This window comes from Camelina sativa, chromosome 9 (assembly GCF_030686135.1).
Source record: "Camelina sativa cultivar CO46 ecotype springtype chromosome 9, ASM3068613v1".
NCBI lineage: Eukaryota > Viridiplantae > Streptophyta > Magnoliopsida > Brassicales > Brassicaceae > Camelina > Camelina sativa.
In genome coordinates, this window is record NC_141888.1 from 4196961 (window position 1) to 4210636 (window position 13676).

Consider the following 13676-nt stretch of genomic DNA (forward strand, 5'->3'; position numbering starts at 1 on the left):
ATCACTAGGCATGGCAAAGAGAACTTTTTTGATCTCCTCACCAGAGACCTCCCTAGTTAAAATGTGCTGCTCAAGACTAGAACACCGGAATGGGAACAAGAGTTCCATCTCTTCCACTGTAGTCCCCTCAAACCCAACCGGGATCGTCTGTAAGAAATCTCGAAAGTACCGTTCAGCCTCGGCTTTTATGTCAACCTCATTCGCAACCACACGACCGCTAGAATCTTGAATCTCCTTAATTATGTTAGAGACTACTCGCAGAGTAGCTGCTCTATGGAATGCTTTATTGTTCTTGTCATCAACCTTTAACCAATGCAGCTTAGACTTCTGCTTAAGGTACTTCTCTTCCAAACCTGCCAGAAAGTCCCACCTCTTATAAGCTGCATTCTCCTCTGCCATCACCATAGGAGATGGAGAAGTCGAGTTTGCTTGCTGTTTACTGCATAAAATATCAAAAGCCTCTTTTAGTCTTACGCACAAGATTCCCTAACCGAGTCTTTGCCAAGGAGCGTAGAGCCGGTTTCAAACTCTTCAGTTTTTTAGAGAATCGAAACAGTGTAGAGGTTGACAAGAACAGAGGTTGAGTATCCTGCCAGTAACTAGCAACCAGTGGCCTAAACTCCTCCATCTCAGTCATTAGGTTCACAAACTTAAAAGGCTTATGCCTTCTAGCTTGACTGACGACATCCCCCTGAAGCATAACCCGACTATGCAAATGATCAGAACAACCTCCAGCCGAAAACACACTGTAAGCCTGCGGGAAAGACCGCATCCATGCATCATTAATCATCACCCGATCCAACTTTTTATGAATTAGATCAGCGTCACGCTTGTTGCACCATGTAAAGAGAGGACCGTGGAAAGACATGTCGGAGAGAGAGCAATAGTTCACAACTGCTTGGAAATCCCGCATACCCGCAAAAATTATTGGATTAGTATCCACCTTGGAGTGTTCCGCCATGTCCAAGGTTTCATTAAAATCCCCAAGAACCAACCAAGGCTTATTCTGAATAATAGGAGAGTCATGATGAGCCCTAAGCTCCTCCCATAAGATCTTCCTAGCCTCAACAGTATTCAAAGCATAGACAAAGGAGCAAAAGAACTCCTCTGTTTGATCCGAAAGTTTCACTGAACAAGTGATTACCTGTTCACTCTTATAAAAAGGATCCAACCGCACCGTATTCTTCCACAGAATCTAAATGCGACCCCTCCCATTATGTTCATAATTTGTCAGAATAGACCAACCAGGGAACAAACGACTCCCTAACGTAAAGCCTTATGTTCCCTCACCCTTGTCTCAAGCAAACAACCAAACTGCAACTTACTACCCTCCAACCACTGTTTTATTACGGAATGTTTTGAACATTTATTTAGACCACGAACATTCCAACAGAAACCTGACATCAATGCTTTAGGGGAGGCTCCTTACTCTGATCTCCGGGATTAGTCCTAGAAGATTGAGTATGAAGAGTTGAATTGTTCTTCTTAGCTGTTTTTGTGCCCCGATGCAAATAGGTCCGGATCTGCACCTCCGGTTGTGCACTCTGCGTTGAAACAACCCCAGAGTGTTGGAGTGGAGCCTTTGGAACCTCCTCCGCAGACTGTTGAGCAGAGACCCCAGCCTTCTGCTGAGCAACCTCCTCGTGAACTTTCTCATTAGCCTGGGTAGCATCCTCCGCCTCCCCAAGAACAGAGTAAGAGTTTTTTAACAAAGAACCAGCACCTAGCTCCGACTTCTCCTGCCGCTTACTAGGACTGATCCTACCAGCCGATTTTGGTGTAATCCATACATCCGTCAAGTTTACTTCCCCTGAATCCTGATTGGTAACACTCTGAGTCTCCACTAACGAACTCCCAGAGCCAAGAACCGGAGGCACCACTATCAAACTCTCAGAAACAAGAGCCGAAGGCACCACCTGTGAAATCTCAGAGGCGAGAGCTGGAGGGGAATCAGAAGATTGAGGTTCAGTAGTCCCTATTGCAGGGGACACTGATTGAGTTTGCAGAGGGGGAGAAACCCCAGGGGACAAACACGTAGTGCGAAGATGTCCCCATTGCTGACAGTTAGAACATCGAGGTGGGAGCTGAGGATAGCTGTATAAAACTACAGTTTCAAGTTCGCCCTCTTCCTCACCCGAGACGATGTACTCCCGTGGCAACTCCTTTGTCAGGTCCGCGTTCACCATGATTTGTGCCTTGTCAAAACTCACACACGCTTCAGTGTTTGAATGCAATCGAATCGGCTCCCCTACTGCACTAGCAAGAAACTCAAAGCCTTTCTCTGTAAACAGAGTGGGTGGAACATTCTTGAGAGTGACCCATAATGGAATAGATTTCATAACTGGTTGAGCCTCTTCAGTAAAAGGAGACCATTTAGAAATAATCATGGGCAGATCCGCAATGTTCCACATGCCTCGATTTAGAACCCTATGTTGCATGCCCTCACTTCGCACACGAAACTTAACCGTAAACTCATTCACAGCAAAAACGTCAATCAACGATGTTTTATCTCCAAGCCTCCAAATCTTATTCACTATCATGTGAATCTTACCGACATGAGGAGCCTTTGCGTTAACAAATTTTCCCACCACAAAATCCTCCCACAGAGGTTTAACATCCTCAAAAACCTCCCGCGGGACTACAACCTTCTCCTTACCATCAACCTCCACAACTTGAAACTTTTGCTTAGTAAACATACGTTTTTGAGCAGCCTGTAGAAAGGATCGCTTTCCATTGAGAACCCCCACCGCAGGATGAAGCGAGGACGACACTGCCTTTGAACCCTTTTGCACTTGACTTCCCTCCGACGAGACCTCCACACCCTTCTCAGAGATCCCTTCCCCGTGACTCCCCTCCTTGTCACCCCCTCCCACCACCGGAAGACGGCTCGGGGAAACCGCCGACAGAATCCTCTACTTGTTTGATGATCATAGTAGAGTTTGATGATCATAGTAAAGATTCGGTTTTTCGCGTTGAAAGTTTTGTCAATTCAGTTGGTAATCGCATAATGCTTATGATATAGGTAACTTTAGCCCTTGATTCATAGTATTATTAAATAACACAATCGTTAAGGAGAGCTGTGTAGAATATGATAAGATAGAACTCAAGTCTTCACATAACTATGTACGTAACAGTTTTGTAGTGTCTATATTGTATCATTCTGTATACATGGTGATTGGAACTATAGAACACAACTGCTTGTCTAATTTAAATTTTAAATGATCCCTTTCTCATTAATATTGTGTTTCTTTGGACAATTTCAACTGCTGGAGCCTTTGGACAATTTCAAGAAAATGGCAAAGCTCTTCATTTTACATTTGTTTCAAAACGACGCCGTACGGAATAGGAAACGACGAGAGCCTCTCGTTTCAGAGGAGAGAGAGAGAGAAAAATCTTATCTTTGCGACTGTGTTGGTGCTGTCAGCCATGGCAAAGACAGAGCCACGATCTCACTCTTCTCTCTTCTTCTGTTCTGTGTCTGCATTGAAACAGAGTCTCTCTGAAACGAAGCAGCGACTCTAACAACTTCAATCGAGAAGTGTTGTCCTGTTTTGATTCCCATGGCTTTACCTTCGTGCTTAAAGACTACAGTTCCGATGTCTCCGACCACAGGATTTAATCTTTCTGGCAGTCTTATGAAGTCCGACAGTGGATTTGCCGTTCCGACCAAGTTACAGACCATCCGAAAAAGTGATCGGGAAAGATTGAGAATCCAAGCTGTTTTCAGCTTTCCTCCTGCGTTTCTGACAAGAAACGGTCGAGCTGAGAAGCAGAAACAGCTCAAACAAGATCTTCTTGAAGCCATTGCACCTCTCGAACGTGGTGCAACGGCCTCGCCTGATGATCAGCTTCGGATTGATCAGGTTCTTGATTTCTCTTCCTGTGGGAACCATCATTAGGGTTTTGAGAATAGGTTTGGTACATTTAGGGTCTAGAGAATGTGATTAAGAAACAATTCTGAATGACTTTTGTTTGTACGGACACAGTTAGCTCGTAAGGTGGAAGCAGTTAACCCAACGAAGCAGCCTCTGAAGTCTGATTTAGTCAATGGGAAATGGGAGCTCATTTATACAACCTCTGCTTCGATTCTGCAAGCAAAGGTTAGAGAACTTGTGTTGCTTTTGTTGTTGTCTATGTTTGTTTTTGGCTTGTTATGTCAATCTCTTTATCTTTTGAACAATGCAACAGAAACCAAGGTTCTTAAGATCAATAACAAACTACCAATCTATCAATGTCGATACACTAAAGGTGCAAAACATGGAGACTTGGCCTTTCTATAACTCGGTAAAGTTTCAAACCGCTCTTTTTGTACTATTTGCTCTCACAACTAGCTTTGTTGTGTTAGATTAGACATATATCATTAGTTTTAGAGAACACTGTAATTGCTTTCCATTGTGTTTTGAACCGTTCAATTGTGGCTAAGGTAAGGGCATAAGATTAAGACCAAACTTTTCTCATCAATCTAGCATTATTATTGGAGAGTTTTTGTAAAGTGAGTCTCATATATTAGCAAACTACAATTCTTTGCTAGGTAACTGGAGACTTGACTCCCCTCAATACAAAGAAGGTTGCTGTGAAACTTCAAGTGTTTAAAATTCTCGGCTTTGTAAGTACACCAAAAACTACTTGCTGGTATATAAGAAAACATAAACTGATTAACATGCCACATGCTTCTTTTACTGATTGGTGTTGGCTGTGCAGATTCCTGTAAAAGCACCTGATAGCGCGCGCGGTGAACTTGAGATTACCTATGTGGACGAGGAGCTACGGTCAGTGGTGAATGATAGTTTTCATTTTCATGTTTTCTGAACAAATATCCAAAACGTTTGAGTCTTAAAAACGAAGTTTTCTTTTGCAGGTTATCAAGAGGTGACAAAGGCAACTTGTTTATACTGAAGATGTTCGATCCGACTTATAGAATTCCTCTCTGATTAGTCGAAAAAATGGTTCCGAGCCATCATACATACCTTGTTCTGTCTCTCTTCATCAGCTTGTTCTGATCTATTGTAATCTAACATAAAATCTAATAAGAGAGAATTCAAAAAAAAAGCTGTTGTTTCAGCTTGTTCTGATCGACATTGCACTATATCAGATAAAAAAAAAGCTCAAAGCTTTGAATTGTCAAGAGACTTCAGAAAAGGACTCATGTCCCTGTGTTGGCAAAGGGGTTATTTTAGATTCTAATTTGCATCAAAATGTTCAAAAATCGGTTTTTTTCTTCTTTCATGTTGTGTGTTTCTCTGATAAACGACGCCGTATGAAGCTGGTGAGACAGAAACCTCTCTCGTTTATGACGTTTGTCGTCAAGTATAGCCCTTGCAACGCTTTCTTCTTCCTTCTTCCTCGTGAAACTCTTCATTCGTTTGTTTAGAATCTCTCTGATGGGTTTCATCTCTCAGCAATCTTGGACCAAAGGAGCTTCAACTTCTGTTCATTACCTTCATCCAGGTAGGTAAGTTCTATTCCTAACTCGATAATGCTCATATATATAGTCATATGCATCTGTGTATTCTACCAGGATTCTGAATCTTGATTTGCTTGAATTGTACTTGATCAGTTGGCTCCAATCCCAAACTATATGATGTGCATTCGGTACAACTGTACAAGAGTCACTGTAAGATTCTTAAATTTTGTATCACAAAACCTTCTCACATATTTCTAATCTTACTGTCTGATTATCATCTTTATTTAGGGTATTAAGTTTGATTTAAGAGCTTCTTGGAGTCGTAATTGCATAATGCTTATGAATCTATGATATAGGTAACTTTAGCCCTTGATAGAACTCAAGTTGTCACATAACTAATGTTCTCAATAGTTTTCTAGTCTCAATCCTCCTGTATCAATTGGAATTTGGAACTATAAGAAACAATTGGGTCTCATTGTGTTCTTTCTTGATTTTGGTATAGGGACTAGAAAATGGGAAAGCTCTTCTTTTTACATTTGTTCCAAACGACGACGTAATGAGTCAGAAACGACGAGAGCCTCTCCTTCGAGAGGAGGGGGTGTGGAAAAATCTCATCTTTGACTTGAGGTGGTGTGACTTGTCAGCCATGGCAAATACCGAGCAACGACGATCTCTCTCTTTTCACTTTCCCTTCTTATGTGTCTGTCTTCGAACAGAGTCTCCAACTCTTAAAACTCCATTGGAAAAGCTTTTGTCCTGTTTTGAATTCCATGGCTTTACCTTTGTGTTTCAAGACTGGAGTTTTAAAGTCTCCGCCCACCGGATTTAATCTTATTATGAAGTCGGACGACAGTGGCGTTGCCGTTCCGACAAAGTTACAAAGTATTCGAAAAGGTGATCGGGAAAGATTGAGAATCCAAGCTGTTTTCAGCTTTCCTCCTGTGTTTCTGACAAAAAAGGGTCGGGACGAGAAGCAGAAACAGCTCAAACAGGAACTTCTCGAAGCCATTGAGCCTCTTGAACGTGGTGCCACTGTCACGCCTGATGATCAGCGTCGGATTGATCAGGTTCTTGATTTCTCTCTCTTCCTGTAGGAACCATTAGCGTGCAGTCTTGTTGAAATTGAATACTTTTGGTACATTTAGGGTCTAGAGAATGTGACTGAGAGACTAATCTGAGTAATTGTGACAGTTAGCACGTAAGGTGGAAGCAGTAAACCCAACCAAGGAGCCTCTGAAGTCTGATTTAATCAATGGGAAATGGGAGCTTATTTATACAACCTCTGCTTTGCGTTTGCAAGCCAAGGTTAGAACTTGTAATCTTTGAAACTTGTGTTGTTGTTGTTGTGTATGTGTTTTTCTTCTTTGTGTCATTTTCTTTGTCTCGTTGACAATGTAACAGAAACCAAGGTTCTTAAGATCAATAGCCAACTACCAATCTATCAATATGGATACACGAAAGGTGCAAACTATGGAGACTTGGCCTTTCTATAACTCGGTAAGGTTTCAAACCGCTGAATTCTCTTTTCGTACCATTTACAGGTAGCTTTGTGTTGTGTTAGACCATATACGATGCTCTTTTTCTCTGTGATGTGGAAACCTATTGATATGATCCATTGTTATAAATGTTCAAAAGTTTGTGACTTTGTCACATATGTGTTATGATCACGTTCCATTGTGGCTGACTAGGCAAGAACCAAAGGAGGACTAATACCATAGTTTTATCAATGTCATCAATATAGCGTCATCTTTGGAGAGTAGTATTCCTTTAGCATAGTTTGTAAAATGAGACTCATATATTATAGCAATTACTACAATGTTTTCCTAGGTAACTGGAGACTTGACACCCCTCAGTTCGAGGAAGGCTGCTGTGAAACTCCAAGTGTATAAAATTCTCGGCTTTGTAAGTACACCAAAACTCTTGCTGCTATATGTGCGTGCGTCTATAAGAGAATTTATACACCGTATGCTTCTTTTACTGATTAGTGTTTGCTGTGCAGATTCCTAGAAAAGCACCTGATGATACCGCACGTGGTGAACTAGAGATTACCTATGTGGACGAGGAACTACGGTCAGTTGTGAATGATAGTTTTCATTTCTATATGGAACAGACAACCAAAACGTTTGAATCTTTAAAGGGATGTTCTTTTTACAGGATAACAAGGGGTAAAGGCAACTTGTTGTTTGTATTGAAGATGTTCGATCCCACTTATCGAATCCCTCTCTGATCGAAAAATTGGTTCCGAGTCATCATACATACCTTATATCTCTCCTCATATGTCATGTCTAATGTAACATAATATAAGAGAGAATAAAAAGAAGAGCTTCTTCTGTAAACGTTTAAACTTGTTCTGATCGACAATGCTAAGCAACAAAAAGCTCTAAAACCTTAAATAGGATACTCTCAGAAATTAAAATTTGGTTGTTTTTCTTCTTCGTAAATCACATAAGAAACTTAGAAGAGAGTCTCAACAAAGTAAAGACATAACGAAAAGAAATGTAACAGAAGATAGAAGTTTCTGCTACAAAATTTGAGGAAGCTCAAGCTAAAAAGGACTTCCATTGATGTTGTTTGTTGCTGCTCCTCGAGATAATAATAGTGACAATTAGATCATCCTTTGGAAAGTTTATATGATTCTAGCATTTGCATCTGAACTGGTTTTGGTTCTAAACTTCTAACTCACCAACCTTACCTTGCTCCCCTATAAGGCTATTATAATAACTTTTTTTTTTTTTATGTCAACAAACAACCAAGACTTCAATTTAGATTTTGACAACTTTTGGTCATAGTCACGAGTTGTCCTGCTTTGGAATCTTAAAGGGGAATGGTGTATAGGGCCAACCACACCTCACTGTACAGATGTTGTCTGATGGACCCTCTCACAGTCACACACACACATGACATAATCACACACTATTTCTATATATATATAATAAATTCTTGTGTCTTCGAAGTTTCAGAACAAGGTTCCTTATCACACGAGCCTCTCATCCAAGTCCAACGGTCTTATTCACTCCAACCCCGCTCCACTTCTTCTTCTTATTCCAAAACATGTCTCAGAAGCCAAAGCATCTCTCGTTAGTTATGTCTTCTTCTTCATTTGTAATTCTTTTAGCCACTTTATTATGTTTAGCAGAGTCCAAAACCTTCTGGGGTGATGTGAAAGCTCTCAAAGACTTGAAAAGCTCAGTAGATGCCAAATCCATGAGTCCAGGGTCTTGTCTGAGTACCTGGGACTTCTCACTCGATCCCTGCGACAATGTCTTCAGCGACACATTCACTTGCGGGCTCCGCTGCGTATCGGGTCGGGTCACTGAGCTCAGTTTTGACCAGGCGGGTTACTCCGGCTCCCTCTCTTCCTTCTCCTTCAACCTCCCTTATCTCCACACCCTCGATCTCACCGGCAACTACTTCTCCGGTCCACTCCCCGACTCCCTCTCCAATCTCACCCGTCTCACCCGCCTCGCCCTCTCCGGAAACTCATTCTCAGGATCCATACCCGACTCCCTCGGGTCGATGCCGCTTCTCGTGGACCTCCTCCTCGACAACAACCACCTTAACGGCTCTGTTCCGGCGAGTTTTAACGGTCTTTCCAGCTTAAAACGGTTAGAGATCCAAGTCAACAACATCTCCGGCGAGTTCCCCGATCTCAGCTCACTCAAAAACCTCTATTACCTCGACGCTAGCGATAACCGGATCTCGGGTCGGATCCCGTCAAAGTTACCGGAGTCTCTAGTCCAAATCTCGATGCGAAACAACCTCATCCGAGGAACCATTCCTCAAAGCTTCAAACTTTTAAGCTCTCTCCAAGTGATTGATCTTGCCCACAACAAACTCAGCGGCTCAATCCCATCTTTCATCTTCACTCATCAGTCTCTACAGCAGCTAACACTCTCCTTCAACGGCTTCACCTCGTTAGACTCACCTTACTATTCCCCCTTGAGTCTCCCCAGCGAGCTTATATCAATCGATCTCAGTAACAACCGGATCCAAGGCGTGTTACCTCTGTTCTTGGGTTTATTACCAAAGCTCTCAGCTTTGTCGTTAGAGAACAACAACTTCTTTGGTATGATTCCGACACAATACGTCTTGAAAACCGTATCGTCCGGATCCGAATTCTCCCGGTTTCAGAGACTCTTGCTAGGCGGGAATTTCTTATTCGGTGTCGTACCGGGTCCTTTGATGGCTCTAAAGCCTGGCTCAGCGAACTTGCAGCTCACCGGAAACTGCTTCTCGTGGTGTCCGGCGACCTTGTTCTTCTGCCAAGGGGAAGAGCAGAGGTCTCTTAATGAATGCAGAAAGTTTAGCCGTGTTATACCATGATCTGCTCATTTCTTGTTTTATCCCGGTCCGGTCGAGTTGGCCTTTCTATAACTCGGTAAAGTTTCAAAACCTGAATTCTCTTTTTTTGTACCGTTTGCACAACTAGGTTCACGTCTTGTACCATTAAGGCTGATTAGGGAAGAACAAATGATTTAAGACATCATCAATGTAATATGCCTTTAGCAGAGTTGGTAGAATGAGACCTGCTCATGTATGTTCTGAGCCATCATGCATACCTTATATCGCTTGTTCTGTCTATCTCCTCATCATGTATGTAATCTAATAAGAGGGGAAGAAAAAAAAGAGACGAGTATCGTCAAAAAAAAAACATAAGACACGAGCTTTTGTCAATATTTTCAACTTGTTCTGATCGACATTGTGCACTATATCACATTAAAAGCTCAAAACTTTGAATTGTCAAGAGATATCAGAAAAGGACTCATGTCCCTTTGTGATAGACACTCATGAGTCATGAGTTTGTTATTGTTTACAAGGCTCTCCGTTGCTGCTCAGAATCTAAATGCACATGGACATATGTTATGTTGTATAATGGAGCATGTTCACGTTTATGACTTTTTGAGCTGCATTCTCATGATCAAACTATAAAGAAACGTCGAAAATTAAAGAACAATATATGAAAAAATTTAAACGAAACAATGTATTATAAACCACTGAACAACTAAAACCAAAAGAAAATCAAAAACTCTTAATAACAAAGAAAAAAAAAACCCCTTAAAGTAAAAATCCCCATGGTTGATTAGTTAGTTGATCCGAATGCTTAGTGATGAGGTCTGATAATGCATAACCACCACCTCCACCTGTTACAGCGGTTAATAGGTGAAAGCTTCTTGGGAACATCCGGCAAAGTAACGTCTTCGGTTGATGGTTGCACCGTGACTCGAAGCTTAATGCCAGCCTGACAAAGACCGGTCTTTAAGCTTACAAAATAATGCACTCCTGGTTTAGTGAGCTTAACGAGATCGTGTCCTGTCTTGTACACGGCTACGGTAGAATTCGATTCACATGATCTGAACTCAAGATCATCGCTGATTTCTCTAACGTCGCTGAGGTCCTTGTTGTACTCGAAATAGAGAGTATCTCCAACACGAAATTGTTTATTTTTACTCCACTTGTAGTAGTAGTAACTGTTGTAGACCCTCCATCCTTTGGAATCACCTACCTTGTAGATCCTCCCTATCTTGCTCGGTGGTGGTGGAGGAACTGGACGTGACGGTTCATGGTTCTTGCTCGGTGGTGGTGAAGGAGGAACTGGACGTGACGGTTCATGGTCCTTGCTCGGTGGTGGTGAAGGAGGAACCGGACGAGACGGTTCATGGTTCTTGCTCGGTGGTGGTGGTGAAGAAGGAATTGGACGTGACGACGTGTCATGGACGACAAGAACGTCGAGTTTAAGTCCGTTGACGCATTGAATATGATTTGAGGTGATGAAGTAATGATGTCCTGGTTCCTTGAAGGTTACGACATCGTATCCGGTGTTGTAAACAACTTTAGGAGAAGAGGCATCGCATGAATCATACTCTAAAGCGTTGGAAACTTGAGCAAGGTCATTGACGTTCTGATCGTATTCGAAGACGAGGGAATCTCCGACGTGGAATTGCTTATGTTCAGCCCAAGTGTCGTCTTTCACAGTCCATCCATAGTCACCACCAACTGTGTATAGTTTAGCCGAGGTGCAACTAAGGAGAAACATGATCACGAGCATGAAGCTAAAGATCTTCTTGGTGGTGGCCATGATTTCGGAACGTATGAATAGGAAGAAGAAGTTGAACGATGATGAGATGTTTGGTGAAAAAAGAAGTCACGTATGTGCTATTTATATAGCTTTACGAATCATAATTAATCCTTGTCCTTGTAGGATTAAGTTTAGTTTAATCTTATCATGAATGAGTTTTAAGATTCTTCTTTCATTAAACCAAAAAAAAAAAAAAAGATTCTTCTTTTAACGTTGTTCCTTTTTGGAATTGGATTCACTTTTTTTGCAATCCTTTTCTAATTGGGAAGGTTTTTTTTTCTTCTGCAATCCTTCAAACGACGCCGTATGAAGCTGGCGAGACACAGACCTCTCGTTTCGAAGTTTGTCGTCAGGTATAGGCCTTGCAACGCTTTCTTCTTCCTCTTGTTTGTTTTGGAAACAGAGTCTCTCTATGAATCGGCACAACATACTCTGATGGGTTTTATCGCTCTACAATCTTGGAGCAGAGGAGCTTCAACTTCTCTTTATCTCCTTCGTCCTCGTCCAGGTAGGTAAGTTCGATTCCTAACTCCATATCATCATAGTATGTGTATTCTATAAAGATTTTGAACTTTTTTGGGGTTGAATTGTGCTTACTTGATCAGTTGGCTCAAACCCTAAGCTATATGTTGCTCCAGCAGTAGAAGCAGTTACTGTAAGATTCTTGAATTCTAGCTCTTCTTGGTCCGAATAAAATCTGCTAACTGATGATCTAATTGTCTAATTAATTATATTCAGAGTTATAAGTTTGATGTAAGAGTAAGAGCCTCTTCAAGTCGTAAATCACTTAAGAAACTTAGAAGAGAGTCTCAACAAGGTAAAGACATAACCACAAGAAATGTTACAGAAGAAGAAGTCTCTTCTCCAAGATTTGAGGAAGCTCAAGTTGATACTCTAACTTCAAAGGATTCTACTGATATGGTTGTTGCTCCTCGAGACAAAGTGCTTCAGGCGTGCACTGTAACTTCTGGTTTGATGGCTGCACTTGGTTTGATCATCAGGAAGGTGAATCCCATTTGAAAGTTTTTGGTTTTTTTTTTTTTTTTTGTGATTCTTACCTTTGCATCTAACTGATTTGGTTGCTACTAGTAGGCGTCTCAGGTTGCTTCCACTGAAGGATTACCAGTCCCAGACTGCTCTAGTGACATACCATGTAACATTTCAAAAATAACTGACTGATTATGTGGTTTATGTAATTATCATTTGAGAAAATCAATAAACAAGACTGGTTTGTATATTGTGTGCAGTTGGGTTTGAAACTTGGCATCTCGGGTTAATTGCTGGAATTGTTGTGTTGATATCATCAAGCAGGTTCTTGCTACTTAAATCTTGGCCAGATTATGCTGATTCTAGTGAAGCAGCAAACCAACAGGTACAAAAACATTACTCAATTACATTCATATACGGTTCTCTTACACTTGTCCTCTTCTTTGGTATTCACTACTTGCAGATTCTTACTTCGCTCGAACCTCTAGATTACCTTGTTGTTGCAATGCTACCTGGAATTAGTGAGGTAACAATTTAACCATCAAAGATAGTAAGATACAAACACAAAAGAATATATTGCTCATTGGTTTGATTGATTGATGGTTTCACAGGAAATGCTCTTTAGAGGTGCATTGATGCCTTTAGTCGGAACAAATTGGAACGGTATTGTAGCGATTGGACTCATCTTCGGTTTACTTCATCTAGGAAGTGGAAGAAAGTATTCTTTTGCAGTTTGGTAAACCATTTTTATCAAACATTTTGATACCTCAATGCTGAATATCACATAGATCAAATCTTGAATTCTGTTTGTGGTTTCTTGAAATGTTTTCAGGGCGTCGATTGTTGGTATAGTCTATGGTTATGCAGCGGTTTTATCGTCGAGTCTTTTTGTTCCGATGGCCTCGCACGCGCTCAACAATTTGGTCGGAGGTCTGTTGTGGCGATATAGTTCCAACTCCAAGATCAAGTCCCTGGAGTGATGTGAAATAAAATATTAGTGAGTGGTTTTGTCAAGAATTGATAACAGAGAGGGTGTTTATTGTAAAATTACTGTACCAACGTCTGTCACAAAGGACAAAAGTTGAAATTGGATCTCTCTATACATTTAATGAAGTGAAAAGTGAAAAACCAATCATGATTAAAGAGTCTCACGCTTTTTTTTAGTGACAGTACTGTTTCTAGAAATTAGTAATATAAAAAATTGAAACT

The 13676-nt window shown here is 41.2% G+C and overlaps 5 protein-coding genes across 16 annotated transcripts; 4 read left to right on the plus strand and 1 right to left on the minus strand.

Annotated features, from left to right (window-relative positions):
• Positions 1–3180: 3180 nt before the first annotated feature.
• LOC104710397 (putative plastid-lipid-associated protein 4, chloroplastic) lies at positions 3181–4976 on the plus strand. Its single transcript, XM_010426976.3, has 6 exons — positions 3181–3863; positions 3987–4100; positions 4189–4284; positions 4532–4606; positions 4702–4769; positions 4859–4976. The coding sequence occupies exons 1-6, from the start codon at positions 3561–3563 to the stop codon at positions 4929–4931; spliced, it is 729 nt and encodes a 242-aa protein (XP_010425278.2). The 5' UTR covers positions 3181–3560; the 3' UTR covers positions 4932–4976.
• A 225-nt stretch (positions 4977–5201) lies between these two features.
• On the plus strand, positions 5202–7797 carry LOC104710396 (putative plastid-lipid-associated protein 4, chloroplastic). 10 transcript variants are annotated; one of them, XM_010426975.3, is made up of 9 exons: positions 5202–5452; positions 5558–5614; positions 5693–5760; positions 5907–6471; positions 6596–6709; positions 6806–6901; positions 7232–7306; positions 7404–7474; positions 7559–7797. In XM_010426975.3, exons 4-9 carry the CDS (start codon positions 6175–6177, stop codon positions 7629–7631), a joined length of 726 nt encoding a protein of 241 aa, XP_010425277.1. In that variant the 5' UTR covers positions 5202–5452; positions 5558–5614; positions 5693–5760; positions 5907–6174; the 3' UTR covers positions 7632–7797. The 10 variants fall into 10 exon arrangements, with proteins under 10 accessions (XP_010425277.1, XP_087319909.1, XP_019084798.1 ...); XM_087463782.1 differs by having other exon boundaries at positions 5275–5448; XM_087463784.1 differs by having other exon boundaries at positions 5313–5452; positions 7542–7797.
• Positions 7798–8339: 542 nt separating this feature from the next.
• On the plus strand, positions 8340–10094 carry LOC109126619 (uncharacterized). The gene has a single exon (XM_019230326.2). The coding sequence runs from the start codon at positions 8456–8458 to the stop codon at positions 9725–9727; it is 1272 nt and encodes a 423-aa protein (XP_019085871.1). The 5' UTR covers positions 8340–8455; the 3' UTR covers positions 9728–10094.
• On the minus strand, positions 9213–11671 carry LOC104714844 (blue copper protein-like). Its single transcript, XM_010432320.3, has one exon. The coding sequence runs from the start codon at positions 11478–11480 to the stop codon at positions 10506–10508; it is 975 nt and encodes a 324-aa protein (XP_010430622.2). The 5' UTR covers positions 11481–11671; the 3' UTR covers positions 9213–10505.
• On the plus strand, positions 11594–13610 carry LOC104710395 (uncharacterized). Of its 3 annotated transcripts, none has more exons than XM_010426974.3 (8): positions 11594–11988; positions 12086–12135; positions 12219–12485; positions 12573–12633; positions 12728–12852; positions 12931–12993; positions 13079–13203; positions 13300–13610. In XM_010426974.3, the coding sequence occupies exons 1-8, from the start codon at positions 11787–11789 to the stop codon at positions 13445–13447; spliced, it is 1041 nt and encodes a 346-aa protein (XP_010425276.1). In that variant the 5' UTR covers positions 11594–11786; the 3' UTR covers positions 13448–13610. The 3 variants fall into 3 exon arrangements, 2 of the variants coding, with proteins under 2 accessions (XP_010425276.1, XP_087319912.1); XM_087463786.1 differs by having other exon boundaries at positions 11744–11992; XR_015565062.1 differs by having other exon boundaries at positions 11767–11988; positions 12570–12633.
• Positions 13611–13676: the final 66 nt, after the last annotated feature.